This window comes from Vulpes lagopus, chromosome 5 (genome assembly GCF_018345385.1).
Source record: "Vulpes lagopus strain Blue_001 chromosome 5, ASM1834538v1, whole genome shotgun sequence".
Lineage (NCBI taxonomy): Eukaryota > Metazoa > Chordata > Mammalia > Carnivora > Canidae > Vulpes > Vulpes lagopus.
This window is the reverse complement of record NC_054828.1, coordinates 45,857,214-45,883,615: the sequence shown is the minus strand read 5'-3', so window position 1 is coordinate 45,883,615 and position 26,402 is coordinate 45,857,214. Positions and strand designations below refer to the sequence as shown.

Sequence of the window (26,402 nt, the reverse complement as noted above, 5' to 3'; positions counted from 1 at the left end):
CGTCCGGGGGCCTTTTGGCCCCTCGCGGGCCCTGTAGCGTCCCTGGTTACGGCGCCCTTGGTAACCGCCCGCCCCCAGCCGGGAGCCGCCGGGTGGCGGGAGTCCGCGCCCGCTCCCCGGCCCCGGGCGAGCGCGGGCCTCGGCGGCGCGGCCATGGCAGCCTCGCAGCGAGCGGCGACCCCGGCGGCCGCCCGCCTCCAGTGCCCGGGAGATTCCAGCCCCGGAGCGCAGGCCGCCCAGTCCCAACGCCTTGAAGACCCCTCGGAGGCTGCGACGGCGGCGGCCGCGGCCTTGAAGGACGAGGAAGACGGAGAGGAGGCGGCGCCGCGGGCGCTGGCGCGGGTAATGCAGGGGGCCGCGGGCCGCGGCGGGGTGTGCGCCGGGTGCTGGCTGGCGGGCGGTTCGGGTCCCGCTGGGTGAGCGGCGGCCTCGCGGCCGGGAGGCGCCCTGCCCAGCCCCCCACCCCCAGTGGGCCCGGTCCGCACCTTCTCTGCACCCCCACGGTAGGTACTCAGAACCGGGGCGCTGGATTGGAAGATCTTTTAATTTTCCACAAAGAGATCGTTGCAAAAAAAAAAAAAAAAATTCTTGGAGAGCCTCCATTTCTAGAGAGCATCAAGTACGGAGCTTTACTTCTTTTGCTCCAGCATCTGTCGCACTTGCAAAAGCAGTTACTGCTGTTTCTTTTCAACTTGCGGAGAACTGATGTACCCCATAGTGCATGACCCATGAAACTCAGGCCAATCAGCTGTGCTGTCAGGTGTGTTTTGTTGTCCCTTTAAAGTCTTGGTTATTGGTGCATTTCTTTAAAAATTTTTATTATTATTATTTTTTTTATTGGTGCATCTTCACAGAGTACAGGAGAGGCGGTGTTTAAACCCATTCAAGAGTTCAGGGGGGCACATCATACACAGATGAACGTTAAGCATCCAGAGAAACAAATGACTGAGGTTCCAGTTTCCTAAACGACTCTTCAGAGTGAGAAAGCCCTTGACAGATCAATGTTCAGTGTCAAATGTGTGGTGAGCACCTGCCCATCAGGTAGAGGGCTGAGTTTGCCATCTACTCTGTTCCCTTAAAAGATGGGACCATTGAATTTTAACTAGTCATGTGCAGATATAAGCCTTACCCCCAGTTAAAGATTCTTAATACCGTCTGTCCAGAGCGTCTCAGATACAAACCATTATGGTCTAGGGCTAATAAAATCACTGGTATTTTGGAATTCTAACCTAAACACTAAACTAAACACTAAAATTCTTTTTTTTTTTTTTTCTTTTTTTTTCTTCTTTTTTTTTAAAGATTTTATTTATTTATTCATGACAGACACAGAAAGAGAGAGAGAGAGAGAGAAAGAGAGGCAGAGACACAGGCAGAGGGAGTAGCAGGCTCCATGCAGGGAGCCTGATGTGGGACTCGATCCCGGTTCCCCAGGATCACGCCCTGGACTGAAGGCGGCGCCAAACCACCAGGCCACCGGGGCTGCCCTAAACACTAAAATTCTATCCTAAACACTTTCTAAACACTAAAAGTGTTTAAGGAGAAAATCTGTAGCAACACCTTCTATGGTCAGTATTTCACCAGCAGACAAACTACCCGAGGTCATCCAGAGTAAGGTACATTGAGACCCTGAACATGAACCAAGGTCAGAGTCCTGGGAACAGTTTCATTCATGATAAAGCTTCCCCACAAAACAAATCTCAGAACCAACAAAGGAGGCAAAGTGATAGAGGAAAAAGATTTGAGTGGAGGAAGCGGATTGGGAACCCTGGACAGGATCTGTTCTCTGCCATTTGCGAGGTGATACTAAGATGTAACTTTCTTTAATCTCAGTTTCCTTGTATGTAAAAGAACTCTAATAAATGTGTCTCTTACTGGGATATTAGGAGAACCAAAGGAGAAAATGTGTGCATTATCTAAGGAACACTTTGTATAAATTCATAATAATAATAATAACTGCCAATGAGACTGTCATTTGAACAACTGCCCCAAAGATTAAATTCTCCTTTGGCTTACTGTGCTGGAGGAGTCAGTCATTTCTGTAGTAGCAGGTATACTTCCAGACTGCCCTGCTAAACTGCGAATCTGTATCAGAAATTTAGTGCCTTAGGAGAGATCGATTCATCCAACAAGCTAGTTTCAAAGGGACAGATTACTACCAAACAAACAGAAAAGGGAGCTAAGTCTTATGAGTTTGATACACTTGGAGGATCCAAAAGCAAATCTGGATAAGCTGCCACAGTAGACCTGATAGCCAGAGGGCACCGGTTGGAGAAAGGAACCCTGAAAAGTCAAGAAAGGGTGCAGGAGCCAAGCTTGTCTTCACTGTTCATCTTGAGTCTCTACCTTGATTTTTTTAAAGATTAATTTGTCTCAACTTTATCATCTACAAAATGTAGTAAACTCATGGATACTATAAGTACCACACAAGACTGATTAGAGCGGCGCTTGGGTGGCAAGGTTGGTTAAGTGTCCGATTCTTCATCTCAGGATTGTGCGTTCAAGCCATGCATTGGGCTCCATGCCTAGCCTTTAAAAAAAAAAAAGACTGGTTAGAGAACCACTAGGCTCCTTTCACTCCTTTGGTTTGCCAAAGTGAACCCCATCCCCCTCCCACACACACCTTGAAGGACCCAGAGCCCATATTGAGTTCTGAGGTATGTTCCTTGAATCTAGCCTCCATTGGAGATAGCATTTAATAGGCCTTGCTGTGTGGTTGATGATGGCATGCGTAAAGCAATATTCTTGAATTCACAGGTAAAGTCTCACTGACTTTCCTAATGGGGTAACAAATATCAAAGAGTTATTAAGCGCTAGTCACTGAATATTCATTTGTGAGTGAAGCAGACAGATCCCATCGTCACAAAGCTTCCAGTCTGGTGGGGAAGTTAGACATACAAAATGAATAGCCAAATGATTATAAGATGAGAAATGCTGGGAAAGAAATGAATAGGCTTCTGTGATTAAAAAAAGAAGTCAGGAACCTACTTAAATGAGTAAACAATTAAGTCGATGCCTGGTAGATAAGAAAAAGAAGCCACTTGAAGACTAGGGGTAGAAAAAACATTCCAGGCCGAGGGAACAGCAGAGGCAGAGGCCCTAAGATAGGAAGAGAGTTTTGTGTGATTAAGGATCTGAAAAGAAAAGAGATGAGAGAGAAGGGCAGGGAAGGAGACAAGGTGGGAGAGATGAGCTGGGCAGGATTTTTCAGGGCCTTTTAGACCAAGATAAGGAGTTTAGAGTTTATGGTCAGTACAGGTACTGCAGAAGGTCCTTGAAGACATTAAAAGATCTGACATGTTTCTATTTACATTTTTAAAAGACGACTGATGGCTCTGTGGGAAATGATTAGAGGCTTTGACAAAGCAAAAGTAAGGAAATTGGTTAGGAGCTGTTGTGGTTTCAGGGGCAGGCGGCGGTGGTTTGGTTCTAGTCTAGGAGAAGTGGCAAGAAGTGGACAGATTTCTTTAGAATGCATAGGACTTGCTGTTAGATTGGATGTGAAGGCCAAGGACGAAGAAGAAATTAAGAATGTTCATTTCCATTTTCTGGCTTAACCAGTTGCATGAAAAGTAATGCCATTTACTGAATTGGGGATAACTTAGGGAAGAATGGGTGGGAATTAGGGTTTCCGTTTTTTGTTGTTTGTTTCAAGATTTATTTATCTATTTATTTTAGAGAAAGAGCATGAACGGGAGGGGCAGAGGGAGAGGGAGAAAGAATCTCCAGCAGGCTCCTCCCTGAGCATGGAGCCAAAGCAGAGTTTGATCTCACGACCTTGAAGTCACAACCTTGAGGTCAGGACCTGAGCTAAAATGAGTTAGATGCTTAGCTGACTATGCCACCCAGGTGCCCCAGGGTTTCAGGGGTTTTTTTGTTTGTTTGTTTGTTTTTGTTTTTGGGTTTCAGTTTTGAACATGGTAAATTTGAGATGCCTATAAAACTACCAATTGGAAATATGTAGGAAGGGGTAGGGTCTATGAAACCATAGTCCTGTGTGATCTAGACTATAGACTTCTTCCTAGGAATTTTCAGCAATTTTTTTAAAAAGATTTTATTTATTTATTCATGACAGAGAGAGAGAGAGGCAGAGACACAGGCAGAGGGAGAAGCAGGCTCCATGCAGGGAGCCTGACGTGGGACTGGATCCCGGGTCTCCAGGATCACACTCCAGGCTGAAGGCGGCGCTAAACTGCTGGGCCACCGTGGCTGCCCAATTTTCAGCATTTTTAAGACAATGGGAATGAATGAAGTCACTTAGGGAGAGGATGTGGAGAAAGAAGCGAAGGGGCCTAGTATAGAATTCTGAAGAACCTAGCATTTAAGGGGTATCTGGCTGGCTCCATAGGTGGAGCACAGGACTCTTGATCTCAGGATCCTGAGTTCAGGCCCTACCTTGGGCATGAGGCCCTAAAAAATACACACACACACACATATATATTTTTTTAGGTGGGCTTCGTGCCATGTAGATATACGCATATATACACATGTATACATATGCCAGGTGCCTGGGTGACTCAGTTGGTAGAGATAAAGAGATAGAGAGTTTGACTCTTGGTTTCCTCTCAGGTCATGATCTCAGAGTCAGGAGATCCTGAGATCGACCTCTCCCCTGCCCTTCCAGCCCTACACTCAGCCGGGAGTCTGGTTGGGATTCTCTTCCTCTCCCTCTGCCCCTCCCATGTTCCCCTGACTAAAATAAATCTTTAAAAAATTAAAAACCTAGTGTTTAATAGTCAAGTAGAGAAAAAGGGAGCAAAAGAAATTAAGGACCAGCTACAGTGGTAGAAGGGTTACCAGAAAGTGGGCAAGTTTCCCATTCATTGGCTTTAGTGATGAGGAAAGGGATAAATGGTGCTAAGAGAGGGATATTTCATCTTTGAAACAGGAGGGAAGGAGAAAAGGAGCACAAAAGTGGGCAGTTTTGTAGATGGGAAGATAGTGAACTTCCCTCTGAAGATTTCTGTTTTCTTAAACAGAAGAGTTAGGGATGCCTGGGTGGCTCAGTGGTTGAGCATCTGCCTTTTCGGCTCAGGGCATGATCCCGGAGTCCTGGGATTGAGTCCCACATCGGGCTCCCTGCGTGAGGTCTGCTTCTCCCTCTGCCTATGTCTCTGCCTCTCTCTCTGTGTCTCTCATGAATAAATAAATTAAATATTTAAAAAAATTAGAAGAGTTATAGGCAGTTGGGGGATGAGTGTGGGAGCAGGTAAATGAGCAAAGGAAAGGTAAGAAGTATTGCTGGGGGAATATGAGAGCCACCTTCCAGAAGGAATAAGGGAGGTGCTAGGCAGACCAAGTGTCCACTGAAAATTGTTCAGTTTTTTGGGGGATGTGGCAAGTTCCTTCCCCCCCCCCAAGATTTATTGATTTATTTGAGAGAGAGAGTGAAGGGAGAGGCAGAGGGAGGGAGAGAATCTGAATCTGAAGCCAACTCTGAGCTGAGCTAGGAGTCTGGCACAGGACTTGAATCCATGACCCTGAGGTCATGACCAGAGCCAAAATCAAGAGACAGATGCTCAATCAACTGAGCCACCCAGGCACCCCAGAAATTGTGCAATTTTAAATTTAGTATTAATATTCACAAACATTCTTTTTATTTATTTTTAAGTTAAATTAAATTAATCTATTTTCAAGTAGGCTCCACACCCAGTGTGGAGCCCAACACAGGTCTTGAATTTAACCTTGAGATCAAGACCAGAGCTGAGACCAAGAGCCGGATGCTTAACCAACTGAGCCCCCAGGCACCCCTCTTTTTATGTTTTTAAGTTACATTTTAATTGTGAAAATAATATATGAATATATTCTCTTTTTAAATTTTCAAATGTTACAAGGGCACCTGGCTGGCTCAGTCATTGGGGCATGTGACTTGATCTCGGGGTTGTGAGTTCGAGCCTCATGTTGGGTGTAGAGATTACTTAAAAATAAAATCTTAAAAAAAAAATCTTAAAAACCTTCAAATGCTACAAATAAGGCATAGGACCTTTTAAAACTCTCCCTGCAAAAAAAAAAATCTGATACCCTGCCTCTACCCCCTCACACCATTGGTAGCCACTGTTTTGAAAATGATATATAGTCTTCTGGACTTTTTCCTGTTTCCTGTGTACATAATATGTTAATATATGGTCACATTAAAAATGTGTGTGTGTGTGTGTGTGTATATATATATATATACACACAAATACACATATTGTTCTGCAGCTTGCATCTTCTCTTAACTTTTATTGGGGGTTTACCCATGTTAATATATGTAAATCTACCTTTTTCGTTAGAAATCCTTTCAATGCAAAAAAATTTTTAAATAAAAATTCCAGAACTTCAGATGATACTAGATAGACTATAACACAAATAATTATGAGTGCTGGTTACTAATGAATCAGCATGTGCCAGAGGGAGTCATTATCTAAATGGGTCAAGCCAGTCTAGGGGAAGATTATCCTCTAATCTGGTGGCTACATATACAACATTCCATAGAGAGCTGAACGATTAAAGGGAAAGAGTACTGTGTTAAGTTCTTAGGATATAATGTCTTTGACCTAGGTTATTTGATTTACTAAATATTTTCCTTTGTGAGGAGACAAAAATGGCATTAGAATTGGAAGCTGCTTATTAACCATTCACCTGTTTCAGATAAAACACTGTGAGATCAGTTTATCTGAAAAATTTAAAGTAGTAAGCTGAAATGGAATGGATACTTTGCAAAAGTCAGTGCCTAAGTTAGAAGCTACTCATCCTTCTATAACTTTTTCAAATACTTTTTCCAGGTCCAAATAAATTTTAGCCTTTTTGTGAAAATGATTGTTATAAGGCCTCCTTTTAAGGGATGTTCTAAGAGAATGAATGAAGAATGCATGTGTGCTTTTGCCAAAAACAGTTCTTGGAATGTCCTCCTGGTTTTAATTGTAGTTTTTGGAAAATAAGCCCTTAATACCTAAACATAGCTCTTTAGGGCAGCTGGGTTTTTTTCAAATGATTCAGTCCTCTTTGAGGGAATACCTGTCTTCTTCCCTCTATGGAAACTTAGTATTTTTTTAAGCTTATACTCATTCATCCAACAAATATTTCTTGAGTATCTGCCATTGGTAGGGGCAGGCACATAATACACAAATAAATAAAGTCATGTAGGATGTCAGTTGGGGTGAGTACTTACGAAAAAAATAAAACAGAGGGGCACCTGGGTGGCTCAGTCGGGAGTGTCTGTCTTCGGCTCAGGTCATGATCCCAGGGTTCTGGGATCAAACCCCACATCAGGCTCCCTGCTCAGCGAGGAGTCCGCTTCTCCCTCTCCCTCTGCCACCCCCCCATGTGTGTGCACATTTTCTCTCTCTTAAATAAATAAAATCTTTTAAAAAATAAAGAACTGACTTTAAAAGGAAAAAAGACCAGAAAAGGGAGGCTGACAATGAGTGGGGAGGGACGTTGTAATTTCAAATACAGTAGACAGTGAAGTCTTTGTTGAGAAGATGGCATTTCATTAAGACCTGAAGGAGTGAGCAAGTGGGCCATGCCGATATCTAAAGGAACAGCATCCCAGGGAGGGGGAACAGCAAGTGAGGTCCTGAGGTGATTTTGCTGATGCTGTGAGCATTGGAAAAACTGCAAACTGGAATCAACTACTGCTACTAGGATGAACTACTGTTGCTGCCCAGGGGAAGAACTGATGTCGGGGAGGCTCAAGCAGATGGAGAACTAACAGAAAGGAATATAGTCCCTTCCTCCTCCAGCCTTGTAGTTTCCCTCTAATCTTACTTTTGGCAAATATAGTGGGGAGCAGCTGGCAAAGTAGAAACCCTCTTTGGAGTCCCATCCCCAGCATCACAGAGCAGGGTATGGAAGGGAGGTGTGGGAGCCACAAGACAATAGCATACACCTGGCACCTACCTTATGTGTCATAAAATTAATGTTCAGAAGGTAAATGCCTATGTCACATGGCTAAGGAGTGCAGAACCTAGGCTCGAAGGAGAATTCGGACCCCACGCCTGTAATCCTTCTCCCAAGGCATGACAGCGCTCCAAACTGAAAAGGTATTTAACTTCCATAGGAGTGCTTCTTATTGAAGGGTTATAAGGGAACTGAAACCAGGTGACCAGCCAGTGGTTGGGAGCCAGTAGTTAGATGAGAAACGGCTACCGCTCCTCAAAATTGCTCTATGCCTTTTACTCTGCTCTTAGCCTTCAACTTTGTGCACCTTGCTCCCCACTCTACTGTCCGCCCTTGCTGCTTTTACTCATGTCATTTAAATACATCTGGAAGTTTGTCCAGAGTACCCTTTGCCTTTTTCCCCTACACTCTCTTTGACCCTCCAGATTCTTCCATTCTTTGACTCATCTCGGACATTACCTCCTCCAGGCAGCCTTCCTTTATCTTCCAAACTCAAACCAAGCTAAAACTCCTTTGGTTTGAATACTCTTATCACTTGGTCTTTGTATCTGTCGTGACCACTTTCTCTTTCATATCAGTCCTCCTCTCCCTGCTTATTAAATGTTGGTGTTTGCCAGCATTTCCATCCTCAGGTTCTCATCTCTCATTGTTCCCCTCTCCCTGGGCAACCCTATCCACATCCAAAGCTGCACCTGTCACTTCTGTGTGCCCTGGTACCTGCCATATCTCCCTCTCCAGCCCAGCCTTATTAGCAGCTCTCCAGATATATTTACCTCCCAGACTTCTGACCACCTGGCTGCCTGACTAATCCCTGAAACTTAGTGTGTCTAAGACATAGATTAGTTTCCTTTCCCTAAAACACTCTTTTCTGCTGTATCCCCTGTATCGATGAATGGCAACACCACCATCTACCTAGACAGCACTCCAGACAGAAATCTTTTTTTTACTTTCTTGCCCACAGCCAGACCATTGTCAAGTTGATACTTCAGCTTCCTAAATCTCTCAAGGCAGCTTCCTTTCTTTTGTCCCTGGTGCTGCCCCCTTCATTTTGCCCTTAATATCTCTAACTCGGGCCTTTGCTGTAGCCCACTAACTACTGTCAGCCTTGCCTTCCTTCATTCCCTCCTACTCGCTATAAGAAGACTCCTTCTGAGCATTAATATGTCACTCCTCTGGTCACATTCTTCAAGGCTCCTGTTGGCTATGGCCTGGCCACCTGGGCTCTTGGTGGCTCCTGACTTATCTTTTTCACCTTGTTTCCCACCCTCATCTGGGCTCCTTATACCCTGCTCCCCACTGCCACTCAGACTACCTCCCTCTGAGCACATAATGCCTGTTCATTCCACTTGTGGCTAAAAAAACCCCCTGCCCTTGGGAGGAGTGTGGTGTGCCTTTGGAGCACAACGGATTTGAAATTGAGTACCAGCTCTGCTACTTACTAGCTGTGCAACTGCAGGTGGGTCACCTGCCTCCTTTGAGCCTCAGTTTGCTTGAGATCATACTACCTGCAAGTTGCATTGTCAGGAGGTTTCATCATGATGAATGTTCTAGCACTGTGCCTCAGATGTCTCTGTTTTTCCCTGCTCCCTTGATTTGGCACACTCTGTCCTCACCCATCCTTATGCCTTCAGTCTGGCTCACCTCTACAAATTCTACCTTTTTTTTTTCCTCCCTAGTCAGAGTTAGGCATTCTTTCTATGAGTTCTCATGGTGTCTTATATCATGACATATATGGTCACTCGTCTGTCTCCCTCTTCAGAACAGCTGGGAGCAGTTTGTGGACAGGAGTCAGGAGTTCCGTCTCATTTAAAGCCTGCTACTGAGTTATGTACCTGTTCTAAACTAGCTGGAAGCTTCTGGAAGGTGGAATTTTTATCTGATCTGTATCAGGAGCCAGCTGAATGCTGGGCGTCTCTAAATATTTAATGAATGAAGAAGTTAATAAAGCTCTCATCTAAGAACTAAGCTCCACGACTAAAAAAGTAATGATGAAGAGCACGTACAGAAACTGCAGAAGACATCAGAAAATTCTCTGACTTGAGTTGTAGGACATACATAAATTTCCTTTGAGACATAAATTTGTTGGTAATAAATTTCCACATACCAGTTCTTTTGAGGAAAACTTGTTTTCTCCTTCTTCTTTTTTGGTTTTTAGATTTTATGTATTTATTTTAGAGAGAGAAAGCAAGTGCACAAGCAGGGGAGAGGGAGAAGCAGGCTGGGCAGGGATACAGGCCTTGATGTGGAACTCGATCCGAGGACCCTGGGATCATGACCTAAGCTGAAGGCAGACACTTAACCGACTGAGGCACCCCATTTCACTTTTTTTAAGTTACCTCAAGTGGTACAACACTGGCTTCTTATACACTGTTTTTAGTCCATTAAAAAAAAAACCGAACATACCTATAACTATTTGTATACAATTGATGTTCTGAATTTTCCTATTGGGAGAAAGGTACTCGATTTTACTTCCTAGAGTCTTATCAGATTGTTATATATCTATAATTTTCTATGGCAGATATACTTTTTTCATTTTAAGTCTTTCAGCCACTAAGTTTAATTTAAAACCATGGTCAGCAGCCTTTTATGCATACCATCATAAATAACTTCAACTGTTTCTCAACTGAGAAAATATTAAAAATTTTTTATTTATGGAGAAAATGCAATTTTACCACGTTAGCTGCTTCAGTTAAAGAACTTTGAGGGACACCTGGGTAGCCCAGTGGTGGGGCGCCTCCCTTCAGCCCAAGGTATTGATCCTGGAGTCCCAGGATCGAATCCTGCATCGGGCTTCCTGTGGGGAGTCTGCTTCTCCCCCTGCCTGTGTCTCTGCCTCTCTCTCTCTCTCTGTGTCTCTCATGAATAAATAAATAAAATCTTTAAAAAAAAAAAAAAACCGTGAAAGGAATGGGGGAGGAGGATAGTCAGACCCTTCTAGGGATGACCTATATATAGCATAGCTGCACTCTGTGGTTATTATACTGTACTACTCTTGTTCTCTTGTCACTCCCAAAGTCTGTCACCCATGGGAGCTGTTGCTCTTATTGCCCCAGAAGTGGCTGTTCTGATGGTCCCTCCTATTCCCTCCTGAGGCATCTCCTTGGTGAACCAATGAGAAATTTGTTCCCTCCCTTCTCCTGTCCCCATTCTCCCATTTCCCTGACTTCTTTTTCTCCCTGTCTTCTCTCCAAGGGCACGCTGCAGAAGGCCTGCTAGGGCTGGCTATTGCGCTGTGTTTGGTTGGTTTGCAGCAGGAAGAATGTTTTTCTTCATCTCAGTTAAAACTTACAACTCAGAAAGAGGCTCTTTATAAAGGGTGGTTTGGTTCTATCCTGTTACGGGTTAGTATATGATCTGGGAATTTAACTATTCTTTATAAAATGAATTAAATCGCATTTATTTCCTGATGTCTCTCTCTATCATTCTTTTTTTTTTTTTAGTATTCATTTATTTTAGCAAAAGGGGGAGGGGCAGAGGGAGAGAGAATTGCAAGCATGCTCCCTGCTGAGCAGAGAGCCTGACTTAGGCTGCTCTCATGACCCCAGGATCATAACTGAAATGGAAATCAAGAGTTGGATTCAACTGACTGAGCCACCCAGGTGCCCCATCTCATTCCTAATAAAATATCATTAAGGGAAAATGTACATAGTCCACAAGTAACTTATAATCCATTATATGTAGGTACCCACAAGTAACATAATCTAATTAAGCATACACTTTAAGAAGCAGCATTGGGAATTGGTGTCAGTTTAATTTGTTTTCAGTTCTAAAGACCATTTAACAGATTTTTTTTCCTCCTACCAGGCTGATTTTAACACCAACATTTCTGAGGTAGATGAACAAACACAAATAAGCGATGAGGACTTTGTGGACTTTTCTGATATTTGCCACTCTAATGAAGAGTATTTTAGGAAACTAGAAGAGCTGAAAGCTGCCCACTTGGAAACTATGGCAAAGTTAGAGAAAATGTACCAGAATAAATTAAATTTAAAAGTTCAGCCAGTGATCATCAGAGAAGAAGCTTCTAGTGTCTCTTCCAGGTAAGTTTGTACATAACATTATTTGTGGGCTGTAAAATAAAATGTATACTTAAACATGCAGAACAGAAGTATTTCAGAATGTTTTCTCTCAACTATCCTTTTGTACTTTTACTGATATACAGAGACTGGATTTTATTTAAAATGTGTAATGGGGGCAGCCTGGGTGGCTCAGCGGTTTAGCATTGCCTTTGGCCCAGGGCGTGATCCTGGAGACCCGGGATCTAGTCCCACATCGGGCTCCCTGCATGGAGCCTGCTTCTCCCTCTGTCTCTGTCTCTGCCTGTCTCTATCTATCTATCTATCTCTGTGTCTCTCATGAATAAATAAATAAAATCTTAAAAAAAAATGTGTAATGGCTTATCCACCAATGGCTTCTTGTTTTTAGGGTCATTTGGTGGTCATTTAGTCTTTTTTCTCTGACCTGCCACTCATAGAACTGTAGATATGTGTCAAAATATTTAGTCTGGGCCATTTTTATTTTTATTTTTATTTTTTAAAGATTTTAAGTAATCTCTACACCCAACATGGGGCTTGAACTTACAGCCTGGAGTTCAGGAGTTGCATGTTCTAATGACTGAGCCAGCCAGGCTGGGCCGTTTTTAAGTGAAAATATTTAAATTTAATTTTAAAATCCCTTTACATTATGTGGATTAACATGAACTCAGGGGTACCTGGGTGGTACCTGGGTCAGTTAAGCATCTGACTCTTGATTTCAACGTAGCTCTTGATCTCAGAATTGTGAGTTCAAGCCCCATGTTGGACGCCATGCTAAGTTTAAGAAACAAAACAAAAAAACATGAACTCACTAAAAATATAAAGTATAGATACAGCTCTCTCTCGAGAGCACCCACCATTGTATCTCAAGGTGTACTTTTTGCTTTATTTTAAAAGATTATATTTAATTATTCATGACAGACATAGAGAGGCAGAGACATAGGCAGAGAGAGAAGCAGGCTCCATGCAGGGAGCCCAATGTGGGACTCAATCTCAGAACTCCAGGAGGAGTAGCTGTACAGATGCAGGAAGCAAGGAGTGGGCTTCTAGGCAACAGACCACATGTGCAGAGGCATGGTAGTATGAGAGATCATGGTATATGTGAGGAGCTTCATGTGATTGGATATGACTTAAGATTAGTAACTGGAGGGCGAGAGAGGCGAGAGGTGAAACAGGAAAGGTGGCCAGGGGCTAGTCTTAAAGGGCCTTTATGATCTAGACTTGACTCTGTTACAATGGCAAATCATAGAAGAGTTTCTTTTTTTTTTCTTTTTTTTTAAAGGATTTTATTTATTCATCATAGAGAGAGAGGCAGAGACACAGGCAGAGGGAGAAGCAGGCTCCATGCAGGGAGCCCAATGTGGGACTCGATCCCAGGATTCCAGGATCGGGCCCTGGGCCAAAGGCAGGCGCCGAACCGCTGAGCCACCCAGGGATCCCCATAGAAGAGTTTCAAGAGGGGGAATTCCATGACTAGATGTATGTTTTAAGATGATGACTCTGAGAAATATGTGGAGAATTTAATAGACATTAGCCACAAGGAGCCACTGCTGTCTCGGTTCCCCTGTAAAATGAGGGAGTTAAATTAGAGGATCTCTTAGCTCTATTCTAAATAAAAGTGATAATTATAAGCTTTATGTATCCAGCTCCTGCCTTCTAACTGATAATACCTTGATCTTATAATTCTTAATTTTTATATTTGGTCACATGCAACTGAGAGTGTAACTTAATTATTATTCTTATTTAGGTCTGAATCAGAAAAGAACTCTTATCACCCTATCTCATTAATGACATCTTCAGAGCCTGATTTAGGGCCGTCTTCCTCCTTGATTATGTCTTCCTCTGAAGACGAGTTGCCCAACTTAGAAAAAGAGTATCCTGAGAAAAAGAGGGTGGTGATGAGCTATGCAAAAGAGCTCATCAACAACATGTGGACAAACTTTTCTGTTGAAGATTATATTCGGTGTGAAGATGCTTACTTCCCAGCCGTTGAAAAAACAAAGAAGAAACCAAGAGAATGGGTGCCAAAGATTACAGTTCCTGAGCCTTTTCAGATGATGATTAGGGAACAGAGGAAGAAAGAAGAGAACATGAAATCAAAATCAGATATTGAAATGGTACACCAACTGCTCAAAAAACAAGAAGAAGAATCAGAGTGTAAGAAAAAATTCCGAGCCACTCCGGTTCCTGCATTTGTCTTTTTCCCCCTTTATCATGACCTAGTCAAGGAAAATGAAGACCGCAGAAAGCGTTTGAAGGAAAAGAACAAAGAAGCTCTTCTGGCCTCACAAAAGCCATTTAAATTCATTGCAAGAGAGGAACAGAAGCAAGCAATCCGGGAAAAGAAGCTGAGAGACTTGTTTAAGTCTAAAAAGAAAACAAATCGATTTAAGGCCAGACCTGTGCCTCGATCTACTTATAGCTCAGCTACCAAAGAGAAGTTAAAAGAAGAGGAGCTCTATAGAGACATTATGACGCAGCTGAAAGCCCAAGAGCTCTTGCAGAATCCATCCCCTTTGCCTTCTAGGTCAGGTCACAAAAGTTGTGCTCCAAGGAAGCTCAAGTATCCTGAGCAGCCTGAAAGGCTGAAGTGTACACACAAGTTTAGATGCCAGATTGCTGATTTTGAAAAGCTTCCTGAGGGATACCAGAAACACGTCTCAGAACAGAAGTGTTCAAAACTCCCAACCTCCCATAAACCACCCAATCTTCACGCAGCCTCCACTGCATCCACTAAAAGAGAGAAAATTTTGGCAGACATTGCAGCAGATGAGGAACATTCAAAAGAAACACGGCCTTTTCTGTCTCCAAGAAACAAGTCACCAGGAAGAAGTGCAAGTGCAAAGCCTGTGCCTTGTAACTGTCCCCCTCCAATGCCCACAGTATCTTCCAGAGGGAGAGAACAAGCCACAAGGTAAACGACTAGAATATAGCACTAGCTGACTCATGGTTGCTAAAACAGTGTTTGTAGCCATATTGATTTTATGTCAGTCAATTTGAAAATATGAAATTATATTTGGTAACATATTTTTGGTAGATAATATAGAGCATTTTGCCAGAGGATGTTCTTCTAAGAAATGAGTATATTTTCCATTTCCAATCTTTGGGATAGAAAAGGTTAGTCAGCCTGTTGATTTCCAATTTCACAAGTCAAAGCCTTCTCGAAAGGTTGCCTTTAGTTTCAACGCTTGAATTTTCCTGTGTTAAATCTTTGCTGAACAACATTCTTACTGGCTTAAAGTGAATTAAGCCTTAGTTTGTTGCCCTCAGGAGATCACTTGAGGAAAAGAAAATGTTGGAAGAAGAGAGAAATCGGATCCTAACTAAGCAGAAGCAAAGAATGAAAGAATTGCAGAAACTCCTGACAATCCGGGCTAAAGCTTATGACTCCCATCAAAGTTTAGCTCAGATGTCTAAATCCAGAGTCAAATCTCTCAGGTATCCTAAAAGAATTTAGTAGTTTAGTTTCTGGATTCAAGTTGCTATCAATTACTTACACTCAATGTGCACACACACAAACTCACTCACCTCACCTCATGGTGAGGACCCTGAAGCCATGTTGCTGAGCAGAAATGTTTTATATCGTGGCCACAGTTAATAGTTGTAATCTTATATCAGTATCTAACCTTTTTTTTGACTCTATACTATTATTTTTAAGTAGACTCCATGCCCACTGTGCGGCCGAACATGACATGATCTGAGACCAAGTGTCCTATGCTCTACTGATTGCGCCAGCCGGCGCCCCTTCTTTATGCTACTTTTGGTTGCACTGTAATGATATTGAGAAAAATCTTTTTAGGTTTTGTATTTTAATTCCAGTATAGTTAACACTGAAAAATCTTGACTCATACAGTAAAGCTCTCGTTTAATAGCTTGCTGTGTAATCTCAGAATATTGTTCAATAAATAGGTCTGTTGAAGAGCTTTGTTCTAAGGTGCATGAAATATGAGGTCACAAATTAACACATTGATATTAATTAACATCAGTTATGTGATATGTCAATTAACACGTGTGTAAGTGTTTAGCGGTGTGTATTGCAATTCTTGGAGTTTTGATATAATAAATAAAATATAAATAAATAAAAATATTTGCAGAACCCCTTCACAGAACACTGGAATTCTGCAATACAAAGTTTGAAAACCAGTGTTCCAGAGGAATATTTTTATGTAAAAAATGTTCATGTTTAAGTAGGAAAATATCTCCCCCAAAGCTGGATAAGTAATATGATTTATTAATTTTTAATCTGATTTATAAGTACCCCCCAATCTATATATTGGTTTTTACTTATTATTGGTATTCCTTTTAAAATATATATTATTTATAACAATTATATTTCTTTATAATGTATATTATGTTTATATTCCATATAATGTATATCAGTGTAATTCGATACAGGGAACTTAATTTGATAAACTTGAGCAGAATTTTTTAGAAAAAATACTATCCACCCCAAGAAAGTAAACTGGATTTTTCCTAATACCAATTTTGTGTATAAATTAATCATAAGTATCATTCTGTAGTACAATTCTTTTCTCTAATCCATGTAATCTTATTATCTTGGTAGAGTTAGTATGTTTTACATGTTATTTTATATAGAATATCATATTTTATTCCCAATAAATTATAGGATTTTTATAAAGGATTTTTCCCAAATAGTAAGTACATTTACTGTGAACTTAGTATTTTGGTTCCTTTTTCTCTATATGTTCTATTCCCTTACTCCTCATTTTCCCCTGACTTGCTCTCATTTAATTAACTTTGCCACCCACCTATAGAAGATCTTGTTTAGGGGAAAAAGAGAAAAGCAAGATCTTGTTTTTCAGAAGAAATTTCTTAAGGAGAAGATATCTAATTTGAACTAAGTTTTCTTGGTTTTCTGCACTTAAAATTGAGTTAAGAGGGCCTTTATTCATCTCTTCAGGCCAGTTTAAAGCATTTTATTCTGCATTTCATAAAAATTTACCAGTCTAGGAAAGGTATTGTGGTAAATTGTAAGCCATGCTCATAATTTAATTTCTGATTTGTCATCTAAGCTAAATGTTGTATGTGCAAATTATTATTTCTTTTTAAAATTCCCTTCCTTTTATTTGATTTTAGAAAGAGTGAAAAGGAAAGGATGAGAGAATACCAACAAGAACTAGAAGAAAGAGAAGAAAAATTAAAAAACAGGCCGCTACTGTTTGAAAGAGTTGCTCAGGTTGTGTTTGTTGGAATTTAAGAGCTACAATCAGCTTTTTTTTTTTTTTAATACATCTCTAATGCCTAACTTACAGTCCATTTTTCTTATATGTTATATAATTTATTGAGACATATTATTGTTTCTGTGACAGCTTCATCAAATCAGTCAAGTAAGTTTTTGCTTAAATCTGAGCATCAAATCTTGTTGAGGAGGCATGTTAGCTTGATAAAGAACACACTGCTACTGCAGTCATATTCAAAATAATAGTTTCACAACCTGTTCTTCATGGCTGATCTTTTTTTTTTTTTTTAGTACCAATTTAGCCATATATTAAGGTGAATCTTCATGATACTACTTGGAAGTCTGAAGAATTAAAAAATGAAACAAAATGCTAATTGGAATCAGGTTTTGCCAGGTTTTGTTTCTGCTAGGTTTTGCCAGGTTTTGTTTTGTTTTTCAGTTCATTGAGGTATATGGCTTAGAGCACTGTGTAAATTTAAGATGTACAGCATGTGACTTGACATAGATGTATGGTGAAACAGTAACTACTGTAAATTTAGTTAATAATCCTCACCTCATATAGTTAACCAAACTTTTAGGATTTACTCTCTTAGCAGTTTTCAAATATGCCATACAGTGGTGTTAACTACAGTCATCATGTTGTACGTTGCATTCCCAGTACTTATTTTTCTTATACTTAGAGGTTTATAGCTTTGACCATCTTCATCCAATTCCCCTGGTAACCACAAATCTGATCTATTTTTCTATGACTTTGTTTTGTTTTTGTTTTTAGATTCTACATGTAAGTGAGATCATACAGTATTTGTCTTCCTCTGTCTGACTTATTTCACTAAGCATAAAGGCCTCAAAGCCTTTAAGAGCTACAATCTTGTTGCATATTGTTGCATATGGCAGAATTTCCTTTTTTATGGCTGAATAGTATTCTGTTGCACATATACACCATTTTCTTTACCCATTCATCTTTTGATAGACACTTAAGTTGTTTCCATGCCTTGGCCATTGTAAATAATGCTGCAATGAATGTGGGTGCAGATAGCACTTCAACATAGTGATTATTTTTCCTTTAGATAAATACACAGAAGTTGGATGTTGCTGTATTGTATTGTATTTCTGTTTTTAATTTTTTGAGGAACCTCCATACTATTTTCCAGGGTGGCTGTACTAATTTACATTCCTACCAACAGTGCACAAGGACTCCCTTTTCTCCATATCCTCACCAGCATTTGTTATCTCTTGTCTTTTTTATATTAGCCATTCTAGCAAGTGTGAGGTGATACCTCATTGTGGTTTTGATTTGCATATCCCTGATGATTAGTGATGTTGAGCACCTTTTCATGTACCTGTTGGCCATTTGAATATTTTCTTTGGAAAAATATCAGTTCAGATCCTTTATTTTTTTTTTTTTAATTAACTTTTATTGGTGTTTAATTTACCAACATACAGAAAAACACCCAGTGCTCATCCCGTCAAGTGTCCACCTCAGTGCCCGTCACCCATTCCCCTCCAACACCCGCCCTCCTCCCCTTCCACCACCCCTAGTTCGTTTCCCCGAGTTAGGAGTCTTTATGTTCTGTCTCCCTTCCTGATATTTCCCAACATTTCTTTTCCCTTCCTTTATATTCCCTTTCACTATTATTCATATTCCCCAAATGAATGAGAACATACACTGTTTGTCCTTCTCCGATTGACTTATTTCACTCAGCATAATACCCTCCAGTTCCATCCACGTTGAAGCAAATGGTGGGTATTTGTCGTTTCTAATTGCTGAGTAATATTCCATTGTATACATAAACCACATCTTCTTTATCCATTCATCTTTCGATGGACACCGAGGCTCCTTCCACAGTTTGGCTATTGTGGCCATTGCTGATAGAAACATCGGGGTGCAGGTGTCCCGACGTTTCATTGCATCTGAATCTTTGGGGTAAATCCCCAACAGTGCAATTGCTGGGTCGTAGGGCAGGTCTATTTTTAACTCTTTGAGGAACCTCCACACAGTTTTCCAGAGTGGCTGCACCAGTTCACATTCCCACCAACAGTGTAAGAGGGTTCCCTTTTCTCCGCATCCTCTCCAACATTTGTTGTTTCCTGCCTTGTTAATTTTCCCCATTCTCACTGATGTGAGGTGGTATCTCATTGTGGTTTTGATTTGTATTTCCCTGATGGCAAGTGATGCAGAGCATTTTCTCATGTGCTTGTTGGCCATGTCCATGTCTTCCTCTGTGAGATTTCTCTTCATGTCTTTTGCCCATTTCATGATTGGATTGTTTGTTTCTTTGGGGTTGAGTTTAATAAGTTCTTTATAGATTTTGGAAACTAGCCCTTTATCTGATATGTCATTTGCAAATATCTTCTCCCATTCTGTAGGTTGTCTTTTAGTTTTGTTGACTGTATCCTTTGCTGTGCAAAAGCTTCTTATCTTGATGAAGTCCCAATAGTTCATTTTTGCTTTTGTTTCTTTTGCCTTCGTGGATGTATCTTGCAAGAAGTTACTGTGGCCAAGTTCAAAAAGGGTGTTGCCTGTGTTCTCCTCTAGGATTTTGATGGAATCTTGTCTCACATTTAGATCTCTCATCCATTTTGAGTTTATCTTTGTGTATGGTGAAAGAGAGTGGTCCAGTTTCATTCTTCTGCATGTGGATGTCCAATTTTCCCAGCACCATTTATTGAAGAGACTGTCTTTCTTCCAATGGATAGTCTTTCCTCCTTTATCGAATATTAGATGACCGTACATTTCAGGGTCCACTTCTGGGTTCTCTATTCTGTTCCATTGATCTATGTGTCTGTTTTTGTGAGTTCAGATCCTTTAAATTGGATTATTTGGCTTTTTGCTAGGACTTTTATGAGTTCTTTATATATTTTGCATACTAACCCCTTATCAGACATATCATTTGCAAATATTTTCTCCATCCAGTAGGTTCCCTTTTCATTTTGTTGATCAGTTGTTTTTTTTTTTTTAAGATTTTATTTATTTATTCATAGAGACACAGAGAGAGAGAGGCAGAGACACAGGCAGAGGGAGAAGCAGGCTCCATGCAGAGAGCCTGACGTGGGACTTGATCCAGGGTCTCCAGGATCACGCCCCGGGCTGCAGGCAGCGCTAAACCGCTGAACCACTGGGGCTGCCCTGTTGATCAGTTTTTTTAAGTGAGTCTATAATTTTCATTCTTATCTACAATTACCAAAAAGACTTTCTTTTCATTGGAAAAATAATTTGGTCCTATGGACAGTGAGTTCTGATTTTACTATATTTATACTCAGTTTTACAGTCTCCCCCTAAGAGATATCTGTCCATTTCACATCATCTTCTCCTTTGTACTCACAAAGGAGGTGTTCTTATGGGTGACATAGCTTAACGATCGACAGACTCACTGGAGGTTACAGGTGCTGTGTTGTAACCTTGTAAAAGCTGTTGCATTTGGAGCTTCCTGCCAGCATTATAGGACTGCCCTTCTCAATGAAACACTGAGGACAGGGGCACGTATTATAGGTGAATTTACATTTATAATCTCTCAAAGTTATAGGACCCGTTTACTTACAGATTTGGAAATTTATATAATGCTTTTCATTTTAAGGAGTGGGTTTCTTTTTTTAATTTCTTAGTTTCAATTTTAAAGGGAAAAATCGTCATAAACTGTTCTGAATTACCTAGCAGAAAGTGATTGACTTTTAGCTCAAAGTAGTTATTTCCAGCTCCCGACTGCTTGTCTGGTAGTTATATCTACACAGATTTCCCATAGACATCTTACATCCATCTTGCCTCAAACTAGATCTTCCTCTTTGATTTCCTACTTTTGTTGGGCCACAGTTTTGGAGACTGGTAACCACTTTTCCTCCCTCTTTCACTTGCCAGTGAGAGACCTGACAAATTTTCTTCCTAAATAATTTTTGGATCTGCCTTTCTCCATTCTCAATGATGAAATGCTACGTGAAACCTCTGTTATCTCTTCTCTGAGTTACTGTAGTGATTTGACTAGTTTTCTGGCCTTGTTCTTTGCAAAGCTACCCATCATATCTTCACTTTGCCATTCCTGTTCCCTTGCCAAAATGTTACCCTGGGTAGGTAGTAAATAACCTCTGATATTAGTGACAATCATCCATTTTCACTGATTCTACTCATTCTCATTTTCAATGAAAAATATCAAAAGGTCTTATCACTGTCTTCTTCAAATACTACAAAGTGGGTATTCTTATATTACAGAGGAAAAAACTGAAGTTCAAAGAAGGTAAGTAACTAGTAAGGTTTATAGTTAGTAATGGAACTAGGATTGGACCCAAGTCAGTCTGCTTCCAAACAATTAAGACTAAACTGTCCTGCTCTTTCCCAGAAGATGACTCCATGACTCTTAGCCTGGTGTATAGAATCCTCTACATTCTGATTCCTGTTAACCTCTTTGTTCATCGACCCCAACACACCCCCTGCCCCCTCACCATGACCACCCTTTACTTTCAGACCATACTAGACTACAAGTTCCAAACTTATTTATTCATGCTTTTTCTGAACACTCTTAGAGCCTCTTCCTTTTTTTCATACTGATCTTTCAAGTATTCATATAAAATTACTTGAATTGCTTCCTGGGTTGAATTGGGTGCCCATTTCTGTTTTTTTGTTGTTGTTGTTGTTTGTTTTGTTTTTTTTATTTATTTATGATAGTCACAGAGAGAGAGAGAGAGAGAGAGGCAGAGACATAGGCAGAGGGAGAAGCAGGCTCCATGCACTGGGAGCCCGACGTGGGATTCAATCCTGGGTCTCCAGGATTGCGCCCTGGGCCAAAGGCAGGCACTAAACCGCTGCGTCACCCAGGGATCCCCCATTTCTGTGTTTTTTATTAACCTCTGCATACCTTTGTCTTTGCTCCTGCTATATTGTGTGGAAATGATATGTTTCAGGATCTCTCTTCCCTTCTAGCTAGTTACTTTTAAAGGTTGTGGTCAAATCTTTGTATTCCTAGCACCCACCACCTAGGATATCCTCTGGCACAGAGGAGATGTTAATAAACATTTGTTGAACCAAAACTGAACTGTTAGGATCAAATTAGCCAGGTAATGACCTCTCATTTTTTTTCTAGGATTAATCTGGGCTGAGAGCACTGTTTTTTGCAGTCTTTGATAGTGATGAGTCTCAGCATGAGTAAGCTGTTGTGCCATGCTGTGAATTCCCACTGCTTCTAAGCACAAGAGAAAATGAGGCAAAATAAGCAGTGTGTGTGAAATTAAACCCATAAAGAAATTTTGCATGTTGAAAACAGGTTAGTTTTCATAGCTGATTCTACTTCTGCCACTTTTGGCTCTTGTCTCTGCTATTCCTTTTGTCCAAAAACACTGTTCTCTTTCCATATACACCCACTACCTCTCATGAGGGCTTTTTACAAAATAAGTACTCAGTAATTAAATAAATGAAAGAATTACTGTAAATGAAACTTATGATTACAAAAAATAAATATTTTTCCCCTTCAATTGAGGGCACTGACTGTAGACAAACTTTAATCATTGTACATTATTTTGGTTTTCAGAAGAAGCAACACTTGTTTTTTGTTTTGTTCTGTTTTGGTTTTTGCAGTCTTTGATAGTAAAATAAAATAATCATAGTTATTCTCATTGTTCCTTTTATCTTGTAGTCTGTACAATTCTTTTGCATGGTGAAATGCAAGGAGGAAATGTTTATTTCAATTAAGAATAGTTATACACTACTCACCTTGATATAAAATACTAAAAGGTAATTAATTCTATATATAGAGTGACTGGCAGTGACTCACCATTGCTCTGGTTTTGTTAACATAAATTAGTGCATTTTTTTTTTTTGCAGTCTGTTTTGCTGTGACTATTGCTGCTAATTAACAGCTGTTATTTAATAAATCCACTCACAACTTTATACATTATCCATGTATTAGCGCTAATTGTGGTCTTGCTGCTGTTGAGTTATTCTCTAGCAGAATAAGCTTACCAGCCAGGACAGAACAAACTATGTTGTCCTGTTTCTTGGAAATCACAAGGTTTACTGATTGAGTAGATTCTAAATTCTCAACCAAATTCAAATGAAGAGTTCATGAGTACCGGCTTTGATATTATTTTAATCTCTTTTATATTTAACTTGCTTTTATCAGAGTATAAAATGTTTTTAATGGATTAAGAGTTATTTGGGTTTTCTTTATTCTACTCTACAGTCTTTGGGGCATAGTTCTTATCTTCTCACTTAGCCCTGACTTTCGGTTCTTCAAGGCCTGTGTGTTGGTGTTCATAGCCTCTGGATGCATTTTATTAACTTTTCTAAAAATTATTGTATTTTATAGCAGGTGCATTTTAGCAACAGTTTGGGTATGTTTTCAGTTTTCCAGAGCATCACAGAAATCACTGGTGGTAGCTTATCCATTGTAATCAGTCTTTATTTCCCTCATGGAACACTAGATGCCGTGGTCCCTCAGTATGCTGGAGTCCCTAGGTTAGGCAAATAGATATCTGACACTTGCATTGCTGAAGTCAGGTTTAAGCTACCTTCAAACTCCAGGATGAGCACTACTACTTAGAGAAAGCAGCATGGTGAAATGGAAAAGACCCAGGAAGTGGTCAAAAGAGCCTTGGTTCTACCATTCACTGTCCTTATGACCTTAAGCAAACTGCCCAACCTTACTGGGGGTGGAGGGAGTGTTCTAGTTTCCTTTTTTTTTAAGATTTTGTTTATTTATTCATGAGAGACACACACACAGAGAGAGAGAGAGGCAGAGACACAGGTAGAGGGAGAAGCAGGCTCCATGCAGGGAGTCTGATGTGGGACTCGATCCCGGGACTCCAGGATGATGATCTGAGCTGAAGGCAGACACTTAACAACTGAGCCACCCAGGTGCCCCGTCCTTATTTGTTAAGTATGGGGGTAAGACTGGGTGATCTCCCACACCCTTTCCAATATGGGATGCCATCGGTGCACTGGAGCTGGCCCATCCTAGTTACCTTAGCTGGAGGTCCACATGGCAACTCTTGGCCCTATACTAGTTCATATCCACTCATGGAAGGTAAAGGGTGACCAAAGCTGAGGCCCTAGTGAACCCCAGGCGTCTTGTAGATCACAAGAGTTCCTGTGGTCTCAGGAACTGTGATGACTCCTGACCTGCTTTAGGTCTGAGAGGGTCATCACAGGTCCTAAGGCCAGGAAATAACATTCTGGAGATTTGGTCTCAGTTCTAAATTCTTGTTTTTTGCTGTAACCATTGATTTCTCCAGAGTAAAGATAACCACATTGATGATATTATCATCTTTGATGCATTAGAGATCTGGCATTTAAAGACTAAAAGTTCCAGTAGGTACATAAAATGGAAGAACCCTCTGACAACTATCGCGAACTTATTTTCTTCCTTGTTTTTCCAGATTCCTTGAGCAGTCATAAAAGTATATTTTTAAAAAGTATATAAAACAGATATAATGTAAAGAATATAGGTCACGTGGCTACTACCTAGGTTAACAACAGAACATCACCAGCACCCCAGAAACCCTGTGCACCCTTACCAGATCAAAACCTCTCCCTCTTCCCTAGAGGTAACCACCATTCTAATTTTTGAGATAAGCATTTCCTGGTTTTTGTTATTATTGTTTTTGTGTTTTGCAGTTTTACCATCCTACACAGTATGGTTTAGTTTTGCCCTTTTGGGGACTTTAGGTAAATGAATCATTCATTCTATATGTATTCTCTTGTCTTTTGCTTCTTTTGCTTAGTACTGTGTTCATGAAATCCATCCATACTGTCGTGTACGATAGAATTCATTTATTGTCATTGCTTTATTTTACTCCGTTGTGTGAATAGACCATTATTTATCAATCCTATTGTTGAGAGATATTTGGGTTGTTTCCAGTTTGGGGTTGTTAAAAGTAGTACTTTCCTGAGCGTTTTTGTACACGTCTTCTGGGGTACATATGTAGGAGTTCCTCTGGGTATATGCCGGGGAGTGGGATTGCTGGTCAGAAGGTTTGCTTACTTTGAGTCAACTGTGATTATTAGATTTAATTTCTAATACTGGAGCTTTTAACCCATACATTTTTAATGAAAATTTAAAGTCTTTTGTTCTCCTCTAAAAAGGTTTGTCTTTCCTATAGAAAAATGCAAGAATGGCAGCAGAAAAACGTTATTCTAAAACCCTAAAAGCATTAGGACTATCTGATGAGTTTGTTTCAAAGAAAGGCCAAAGTGGAAAAGTATTTGAGTACTTCAGCAATCAAGAGATGAAGAATTCCACTGAAGATAAAGAAAGGTAACATATATAGGACATCTAAATGGTTTACCTTTGGAAAAATTCTTACTTGCTGGAAAGAATAAATACTGTCCTGTATCTTTAAAAGATCTTTTAACCTAACACAATACATGTGAACTGTTGTAAAACATTGGTATTTTAACACTTGGCACATTGAAAATATTACGTGGTGATGAAGTATCTTGTTTTTTAAAGCAGAATAATTTAAATTTCTGACTGACATAAATGATGAAAATAATAAGATACTTTCAAATGAAGTTTACAGAGCCAAACAAGGTTTGAAATAGATTGGTTCCCAAATTGGCACTTTTTTTTTTTTTTTTCCCAAATTGGCACTTTTATAGAGCTGTCTTGGTAAATCAGAGCTCATGCCCTTGAGGAAGACTGACTCCATGATGATATACGTTGCAAAGGGTTGGTTGACCTTTAGACCAAATCATTTTTCCTTTGAAAGATTGATAAATTTCTTCTTCCAGCTTTGATGAAGAAGAAAAAGTAGAAGAAAGAGAGAGTGGGGAAGAAAATCATTTTATTGATACAAACAGCCAGGATTCTTACAAGGAAAAAGAGGAAACTGATGAAGAGAGTGAAGAAGAGAAATCTGTTAAGGAGTAAGAGGGAATGAGCAGGATGTCTCCTGTCTGTGCCCGCGCTGTCGATGGCAGCCCCTGGCATTAGCATCCGTGCTTATGGTGGGAACAACATCAATGAGAGCCCTCCAACCTGTACAAGGCTCTTGAGCAAAGTCATCTGTAGCCTGGAAAGGCCAAATCCAACCGAATGGTTGTTGGGTCAGTTGGAGTAAGGCTTTGCCTGTTCAGGTTTTTTAATCACTATGTATGGTTTGCAACTTTGACCTTACTTGTATTTTTAAAAAAGCATTTGAGAATCATAGCTGTCATCATAAACTGATTAATTCTGAACATATTTGCTACTTCCTTATTTGAATGGGAAAAAATGGCTTGGCACTGAGAGCAGAAAGAAGTACTGGCTTTTGGTGATTTGAAAAAATGTTTTTGGGAAGTCTGAATCAATAAATATTTTAAAATTATA

The 26,402-nt window shown here is 40.3% G+C and overlaps 1 protein-coding gene across 2 annotated transcripts; it reads left to right on the top strand.

The window, feature by feature from the left end:
• On the top strand, window positions 1-26,402 carry FAM161A (FAM161 centrosomal protein A). 2 transcript variants are annotated; one of them, XM_041757534.1, is made up of 7 exons: window positions 1-342; window positions 11,683-11,918; window positions 13,660-14,826; window positions 15,183-15,350; window positions 17,010-17,109; window positions 25,195-25,349; window positions 25,826-26,402. In XM_041757534.1, the coding sequence occupies exons 1-7, from the start codon at window positions 154-156 to the stop codon at window positions 25,962-25,964; spliced, it is 2,154 nt and encodes a 717-aa protein (XP_041613468.1). In that variant the 5' UTR covers window positions 1-153; the 3' UTR covers window positions 25,965-26,402. The 2 variants fall into 2 exon arrangements, with proteins under 2 accessions (XP_041613468.1, XP_041613470.1); XM_041757536.1 differs by lacking the exon at window positions 15,183-15,350.

What these genes read in the sequence shown, in the direction of transcription:
- FAM161A (XM_041757534.1), top strand. Translation starts at nt 154, where the DNA reads ATGGCAGCCTCGCAGCGAGCGGCGACCCCGGCGGCCGCCCGCCTCCAG. An exon ending in GGGAGAGAACAAGCCACAAG is followed by an intron (nt 14,827 to 15,182) that starts GTAAACGACTAG and finishes TGTTGCCCTCAG; the next exon opens with GAGATCACTTGAGGAAAAGA. An exon ending in TCCAGAGTCAAATCTCTCAG is followed by an intron (nt 15,351 to 17,009) that starts GTATCCTAAAAG and finishes ATTTGATTTTAG; the next exon opens with AAAGAGTGAAAAGGAAAGGA.